Source organism: Hippocampus comes, unplaced genomic scaffold, assembly GCF_001891065.2.
Source record: "Hippocampus comes isolate QL1 unplaced genomic scaffold, H_comes_QL1_v1.1 scaffold177, whole genome shotgun sequence".
NCBI lineage: Eukaryota > Metazoa > Chordata > Actinopteri > Syngnathiformes > Syngnathidae > Hippocampus > Hippocampus comes.
Window position 1 is genome coordinate 1,725,848 of NW_017806158.1, and position 8,958 is coordinate 1,734,805.

At 39.9% G+C, this 8,958-nt stretch overlaps 1 protein-coding gene across 1 annotated transcript in view; it reads left to right on the forward strand.

Moving 5' to 3' along the window:
- Positions 1–8,958, forward strand: part of camkk1a (calcium/calmodulin-dependent protein kinase kinase 1, alpha a) — a 44,876-nt gene that overhangs the window by 29,116 nt on the left and 6,802 nt on the right. The window contains exons 8-13 of the mRNA XM_019895099.1: positions 273–294; positions 2,201–2,289; positions 3,531–3,730; positions 4,959–5,012; positions 6,143–6,216; positions 6,338–6,410. Of these exons, the coding sequence (XP_019750658.1) occupies positions 273–294; positions 2,201–2,289; positions 3,531–3,730; positions 4,959–5,012; positions 6,143–6,216; positions 6,338–6,410 (512 nt within the window). The remainder of the gene's footprint in view (positions 1–272; positions 295–2,200; positions 2,290–3,530; positions 3,731–4,958; positions 5,013–6,142; positions 6,217–6,337; positions 6,411–8,958) is intronic.

Here is an 8,958-nt window from a genome sequence, read left to right on the forward strand (position 1 = left end):
TCCCGAGCTTCCCTTTCCATCTCCTCGAGGCGCACGCTAACCCTCATCAGCAATGTTAGGTCACAGTTGGAACGTCAAACATCTCACTTGCTTGATATGGCCCATTTACACAATTCAGTGGTCCAATTCAATGCCATAAATTTGCTGTTGGCTCGCTACCCCGCGAGGCTGCGCGGCGGCCAAACGTCATGTCATGTTTGCATGGATTAATGACTTATTTTGTCTCTGGCATTCATATTTACTTATGCAGTCTTTTTTTTTTTTCCTGACAGTATTCGAGCTGATGCGCAAAGGGTGAGTGCAACGTGTCTTTTGTTAATATTTGAAGGCTCATCCCCTCGGTTTCTCTTCCTCCTCTTTCCCTCATTTCTTCATTCCCTCCATCCATCCATCCGCCCTCAGCCTCCGCCTTTTGAATGTTCTTCTACTGGGCTCAGTGCCGGTCTTTGCGCCTTTTCTTGGCTTCAAAGGGATTTGTAATAAGTTCATGCTTATTACCAGAAGAAGTCAGCTCCTGCATGCACGGGCTACCTCCCCCAGAAAGCTAAAAATGGGATCAAATGAAATGAGACCTGTTGTTATTACGTAAGAGTGCGAGGGAACGCGGTTAGACATTACATGCTTGCATGCATACGGTTGATCGGATTTACGATTTGATCTTTTAATCTTGAAGCGCAAGGTCACGAAAAAGGCATGGTGTTGTTGATTGCGAAGATGATCCACAACAATCTGTTTGATCGAACCGTTTTCTATGGAGTAAGCAATGTGCATTTACAACGACCAAAAAAATGACTGACAACATCAGTTACCTGTTTCTAATTTAATAACATCCTATGCTAGGGGTCGGCAACCCAAAATGTTGAAAGAGCCATATAGGACGAAAAAAAACAAAAACAAATATGTCTGGAGCCGCAAAAAAATAAAAGCCTTCTATAAAATTTACAATGAAGGACACACATGCTGTATGTATGTAGAATTGTTTATGTTATTCATTCCTTTGTTGTGTGTTCACAAACGCCCCCATAGAATTTATTTTGTGATTTCCTCGCTTGATTTTTTGTTTTGGTGTATTATTTTCGCTTCACATAGTGTCAGTGAAGTGATTATGAATTCCGTTTTTCGGATGCTGTCTTTGAACGCCTCTCGAGTTGAACGAGAAGAGAGAAGGCACGAAGTTGGACGCAGACGTCTGGGTTTGTCGAGGCTGTTAAAAGCATAAATAAAGTGTACGTTTTGAAAAACTAACACCACAGCTCTCCTTTTTCGGAGCTGCCACATGTGACTATATCTATTTGAGCTATATTAGCCTACTATCAAAATCGTTTTCAATTTTCAAACATTTTTTATAAAGCTCCAGGGAGCCACTAGACGTTTTCTATGGAGTAAGCAATGTGCATTTACAACGACCAAAAAAATGACTGACAACATCAGTTACCTGTTTCTAATTTAATAACATCCTATGCAAAAGTTCTATTGATATATTTTGATTCAAATGAGAGAAGCAAAATATCGAAAATGTATCTTACTAGCATTCAGGGTAGAAAACTTCATTAATGACCAATCGTGATAACGTTTTGTTTGGTCAGACACGAGTACTGTCCTGTATCTGCTGTAAAAGTGATCTCGGGCAGGCCATTGCACATTTAACTGAATTTGTGTCTGACCGTGTTGTGAAATCACTTCACTCTAACATCTCTCCTGAAAGAGGGAAATAAATGTCCTAATGGGGATCGTGAAAATGTAATTAGTCCAGATGAATCCATGACTCCCTCTTGCATCTTTCAAAACATTTTTCCTCCTTTGTGGGCCAGTTCAGATAATTGTGATGAAAGCGTAAGCTACCAAAACCTACTGGAATCAGATTTACTATATTGTACTCAGATTTTTATCCAGCCTTGATTGTACGGAGAATATCCCAATGTAACAGCACTATAGGTACATAGATCAGCTATGTCCTGGCCTTGTAATCACAGTGTGCTGATCAATGGCGTTCACTCCCCCAAATTACCTTCAGCGAAACCTTTCAAATTGTAATTGGGCAAAAATGCCTCCGGCACACATAAATGCGGCGTTGGCGATGTTTGACTTTGACTTTCCATTTCGGAGCCCTGCCCGGATATGTAATCTATCAATTCCAAGCGCCGGTTGGCATATTAAAGTGCATCTGAAATGGAAAACTGTGTGCACTGTCAATTTGCAGGCCCGTGTTGGAAGTACCCACCGACAATCCGTTGTCAGAGGAACAGGCAAGGTTATACTTCCGAGATGTCATCCTTGGTATTGAGTACTGTAAGTATCCTTCACATGGAAGCCTCATGAGTACAATATAAGGGACGTTTTTAATCAAGTAAAAATTGCGACTACATTTAATTGTGCATATTATGACGTTGTTTTGTGTCTGCCCAAAAGGATGTTTTTCAAAAATATATATCAGTTTCCATCGGTACATACAAGAAGGCCAAAGAGTTCAGGACCCTTTTCTTGGGGAGTGTTTCTGCTTACAACCTAATCAATACTTTGCCTACACTGCAATATATCCCTTCATTCATGTTTCTTTAGACGTTCCCTTGTATGCTGCAGTAGATTGGTTTCACGAGGCTTCAGTCCTAATGATCCCGAATCAATACTCGCTTGCCATTGCACCCTTCAGATAAGTGCAGAGAGGACTTAGAAAATAGATAACCTCTCGTGCTGAGGGGTTCTTCAGTGAGTTAGATGAACCAGGTTCCTCTGACAAGCCTGCCTTTAAGTAAGATTGTATTGAAGTCTCCATGTGAAGACATCTTTTATTTATTGTTTATTAATGCCCATAGCAATTAGAATGTGCTCATACTAGACCAGGCATGTCCAGCTCCGGTCCTCGGGTGGAGGGGGGGCACTGTCCTTCTGCAAGACAATGGATTCCAAGGATCAGCTCATAAGCAAGCTCTGAAAAAAACAAGAGAACCATCCTTATCATATGAATCAGCTGTGTTGCAGCAGGGACAGATTGAAAACAGGCAGGACAGCGGCCCTTGGGGACCGAGTTTGGACACCCCTGGACTAGACCATCTTGTTTGTTCGGATCAGCAATTCTTTTTATGTAGTTGTGTTTTGGATGTTATGATAAGCAGTACATATCATAGCCTGGGTTGCTCTGTGTCCCACTGTGTTCCACTCTTGGATGGTGTTCCACAGGGTTACATTTTGAGGCCCCTGTTGTTTTTATTGTATTTTTTGTCCTTGAGTTCAATTTTGAGAAAACAACCAGATCTATGTCCTGCTAAGTAAAAACAATGGCTTCTTCTTAAGGCCACTTTTGTCGTGTCTGGAGGAAATCCAACCCCCTATAGCACAGAAGTTCTTGACTGTCAATGAAAAGAAAACACAAAGTTATGGTGTTTGCTTCCAGTAATATATTGTCTTTGCTCATCCAATTATGACACGTTAAAAGATAATCTGACTACATTTTGTAAATCACCTGCTGAGTCTTGGATCGTTATTAAAGCCTTTGTGAGTTTTAAGCGGTAATTATGAACCTGTCTTCACAGTGCACTACCAGAAAATTGTACACCGGGACATCAAGCCTTCTAATTTGTTACTGGGTGATGACGGCCATGTTAAGATTGCAGATTTTGGAGTGAGCAACCAGTTTGAGGGCAAAGACGCTTTGCTGTCCAGCACAGCTGGTACTCCTGCGTTCATGGCGCCAGAGACCTTGTCAGACAAGCGGAAGAGCTTCAGTGGAAAAGTAAGTTGGCTATGGTGGATGGATGGATGCCTGCATACTTAACGCTTTTCCTTTTTGTTAGCAAAAGTTAGTCACACAGTACCTTGTAATAATAAACATCGATGGCGATGGTGATGGTGATGGTGATGGTGATGGTGATGGATTGGGCAGGCTCAGATTTGTCATTTCGGATCAGAGCCTGAGCTGCTTCGAAATTTGAATTTCTGTGCTGTGAAATACAAACATGTACAACAACGGGTACATTCAATTTCCATTTGAGGGATTTTGATGAGTACCAAAAATAAAATAAATTGAAATAAATCAAAATGTACCACTAAGTTTACGAAAAGGGATTTAAAAGAAACCTGAAATGACCTGTGTGTGTGTGTGCTGCCTGCATACTTAACGCTTTTCCTTTTTGTTAGAGAAAGTTAGTCACACAGTACCTTCTAATAATAAACATCGATGGTGATGGTGATGGTGATGGATTGGGCAGGCTCCCTGCATACTTAACGCTTTTCCTTTTTGTTAGCAAAAGTTAGTCACACAGTACCTTGTAATAATAAACATCGATGGCGATGGTGATGGTGATGGTGATGGTGATGGTGATGGATTGGGCAGGCTCAGATTTGTCATTTCGGATCAGAGCCTGAGCTGCTTCGAAATTTGAATTTCTGTGCTGTGAAATACAAACATGTACAACAACGGGAACAGTCAATTTCAATTTGAGGGATTTTGATGAGTACCAAAAGTAAAATAAATTGAAATAAATCAAAATGTACCACTAAGTTTACGAAAAGGGATTTAAAAGAAACCTGAAATGACCTGTGTGTGTGTGTTCAGTAACTCCCACTTCCACAGTCATTTCACATACAGACACACGCGCACACACTATGACGTATGACGTCAAGGTTAAATAAATTGTTACATAATCCAGCTAAAAATATAATATAAAACAAAGTGAAGGCAAGTGAGATGTGAAACCAGCTGTTACTCTTGACCAGACTTTATTTTCTCCTGGTTTTAGGTTTTGTGAGAGGAGATACATTTTTTTTTTTTGTCTGATTTAAAAGAATCCTTTGTAAAAGATCTGATTCAAGATACTTGAACTAGCTACGGCCTTAAACTGTCGGGATCCATTTTATTATTTTACTCCCTGCTATTCCATCATTTTTTTGCAGTATATTTTTGACAGTTTTTTTTAACATCTTACTTTCTCTTGTTTTTTTTTTTTTTTTTTTTTTTTAAGGCACTGGATGTTTGGGCCATGGGAGTCACTCTCTTCTGTTTCATCTTCGGAAAGGCAAGTTTACTTCTTTCCTCTTTGTTTCAGCACGATTTTTGATTCATGATTCCACAGATTTAGATCCGTACATCATGACCTGCTCTTAAAAAAAGAGAAATGGGGGTCCGTGGTTTACCTCGGTCCAGGCAAACAAGTTGTCGCTGTTTTTCATTTGATTGTGCGACCGAGGTTTTTTTTTTTATGGCTAAGATGTATTTCTCCAAACATTTACTGTAATTGTAATTTTACTACTACGTACCACTTGGGTAGTGATAGACTGCGGCGTGTTCCAACTTATGTTTAAATTTGGGTTGTGTTGCTGCCGCAGGAATAGAGGGAAAAAAACAGAGAACCCTTTGACTCTCTTTCTGTGAAAAAGAAGTCTTCATTATTTATGTCAACCAGTGGCGGTCTTTCAGGGCCAGCGAGGCCTTCTCTGCCTGCCTAAACATTAAATTTTAATATTTGTTCCATCACATTGGATTAATTTTCTCCCAACAGTCTATTCTCTTCATTTTGTAGTGTTGGCTGCACAACATGACCAGGAGTGGATGTGGAGTTTTGATTTTATTTATTTTTTTAAATCCAATCAGATTTCTGCCTCTTTTTGTTGCTATGTGAATACAATCTGCCAAGGGCCTCCAGAATCAATCGTGCTGGCCAGTTGTAATTTAAACTATTTGCGATTGGACTGTTTCGTTAACCAGATTACAAATCTGTCGTCCCAAATCTGACGAGCTGGCCATTGATGAGGTCAACATTTTTCCATCCTATTTTTGGTTGTTCAGAGTAAGTTCAACTTGGAAAAAAAAAAGTGTGAGTTCAACATAATTGTTTGTGGGGTTTTTTTTTTTTTTTTTTTTGGTCATGTTATTAGACAGATATTTTTTTTCATTCAGAGCATTTCATTATATTAGATTTTTGGATACTATTGATCGTTCCAGTGGTAGTGGTAGTATTAAGAGGTGAATTAAATTAGGTATGTTCTCACTAATTGGCCGGGTACAAAAGCACTCTCAGCCTTTCATTTTAATGAGTATCAAACAACTCATTACATGCATCTCTGTTACATTTTCCCTCTAGCAACGGAATAATTGAATCTACCTTTCTTGTGTTTTTTTCCATTGTTTCCCACACCCTGTCTGTAGTGCCCATTTATTGACGAGTACATATTGGCTTTGCACAATAAGATAAGGACCAAAGCTGTGGATTTCCCCGAAATGTAAGTTCCCCGTACCGCACCTGCACAATGCCACTCCATGAAAAAATAGACAGGACCAGGCACATCCAGTTCCCAGGTCATGATCTGAAACCATTTGCCTCTCATTCCGTCTGCATCCCAGACACAAACATGTCGTTGCACCGCCAGCATGCGCTAAATGTCACCTGCATGTGATCAAAACAAGCAAAGAAAAGGCAAACGGGGACAACAGCAGAATGGGATGACACAAACCTTTCTTTCCTTTCGCCTCTTGGATCAACACACGTGTCTTCTCTGTATCTTCGAATTAAACCTTCCAATCAGGATAACACCGCAGGATACTGATTAATGGAGACGTCACATTTGTCAGCAGTCATTGGTTTGTTATAGTTCTACAACAAGAAGAGCTTGTGTATTGCTTGGCAACATGCAAATGTCCTTTCACGAGGATTTCCAATTCTGTCATCGTGCTGGTCTGAAGTATGTTTGAACATTCACAACACTTATTTGAGCTCATCACTAAAACATTTGAGAAGAACAAAATGTCGACTTAGCTTTCGCCGACTTCACAGTCCCTCCCCCACAGTCAGCTTTCAAAGACTCCAATGATTTGATAAATTGTTGTTTTTGTTTTTTGTTTTTTTTTTGTGAGATGAAGCTACATTTCTCGCGGTGCAATCCAGCTCATTCCAAAATTTATACATTCAAATCAGCTTCTCGCGTTGTGAGGGGTTTGGAGAAGACATTCTACGGCTTGATTTGTGAAGCAGTCTGAAGTGTAATGTGGTATTCATTCTCATTAGCTAACACTGATAGCAGAGTACGGCGCTTTATTTCCTTGAAAACAAAACCCAAAAAAAACCCACAGAACATTTGATTGCAATCAAACATGATTTAAGAGCTCAGTTTTTGCAGCGCTGTAGGGCTTCTTTTTCGCTTTTCATCTTGGGAGTCTGTCGCCGTGCCGTGTAAATGTTTGCACCATCCGTGGGTCATTATGTCCTTCCATTTATTTCGGCTCGTTTAATTCAGTGGCCAGTCAAGTGTGCCGTGAACATCTGAGTGATAACAGGGTTTGTATTTAAAATGAGTCTCTTAATTGTCACCTCTGTACTTAACGCTGCCTCACTTGCACTGGACGTTAAGTCTACACACCCCTGTTCAAATGTCAGTTATGTCATGATGTACAATTGAGACCAACGTACATCATTTCAAAACTGGTTCCACCATTAATGTGGCGGATGACCCGAACTACTCAGTAGATTTAAAAAAAATAAGAATAATAATAATCTTTTCAAGAGGGCAAGTAAAAATGTGTGCACAGCTTCTCAGAATTGTGATACACAAATGTGTGTGTGTGTGTGTGTGTGTGTGTGTGTGTGTGTGTGCGTGTGCGTGTGCGTATGTTTCACAGCAGCACTCTGGATTCTGAAGGCGTTGGGCAAATTAAATTTACATGGCGGCACATTAAAGCTGAAACGTGATTGGACAAACTAAATAACTAAATACATAAGCCACAAATGACTGGAAGCTTCACAACCAAGAAACGCGTTATGAAATGAAGACAAACGACTCTTGGAAATGAATTATTACCATTTCATGTAAGTTGAAAATATAGGACCATGCTTCCGATAGTGTTTTGGTCAGCAGAGTCCATGGCCGCACACCAATACTTTTTTTATAATTCAAAAACTTCGGATTTGAGCAGGGGTGTGTAGACTTTTTATATCCACTCTACATAACACTCACTTCAAACTAAAACTGGTGTTTGCCATTATCCTAAACAGAAACAGACGCAGTCAAATAACCATGACCCGAAAGTAAATCATTTGTCAATTTATTTGCCGTTTAAAACAAAAGCATGTCAAAAACATTTGGCAAAAAGTAGGACTTTGCTGTTCACCCTCTCACAGTTTATTCTCCACTTCCACCAAGTGAACGGTTGATTTTACTCCCTGTGGTTAAGTTCCAGAGCCACGCAGCGTCAAGGGCATCCAAAATTCATTCAAAAAAAAAAAAAAGGACGCTCAATGCAACTGATTAGGTGGACTTATTAGATTAATGAGGGAGTTCTTATTTTACTGTTTAATGAACCACCATTTAATTTTAATCAAAGATTCCCCGTGCTGTTTGAACATGGCTTGGATTCTAGAAAACGGGAAAAAAATTTAAGTCTGTCTCAAATGATTGTTTTTTTGACACTCATGAAATCTTTAAGCTGTTTTGTATTTTTCGAATGCGGAAAGAATGTCATCTTTTGAGCATAGAGGTCACAATAACAGCCCAAGGGCATTCAGCCAATGAGCTCCGTGCTGTTTGAACATGGCTGGGATTCTAGAAAACGGGAAAAAGATTGAAGTCTGTCTCAAATGATTGTTTTTTTTTGACACTCATGAAATCTTCAAGCTGTTTTGTATTTTTCGAATGCGGAAAGAATATCATCTTTTGAGCATAGAGGTCACAATAACAGCCCAAGGGCATTCAGCCAATGAGCAAGAGTCAAGGGTGAGTCTCGGTGTGTATGCTTTCTATTCATTTTACATGGGCTCCTAATTAACCTCCTGTGGCAAAAGATATTCTCCCTTCAAGGTTGTCCCTACCTCCTATGAACTCGGCTTACTCGGCCAAGAAATCAGTCGTCAACCTGTCTTAACTCCCACTCGTTAGCGCAGAAGAGAGTTTGTTTAAATAGCTCCTCAAGCCATGAATATAAAATATAAATGGGGGGGGGGGAACAATAACATAAAACAAGCCCTTAGTTTC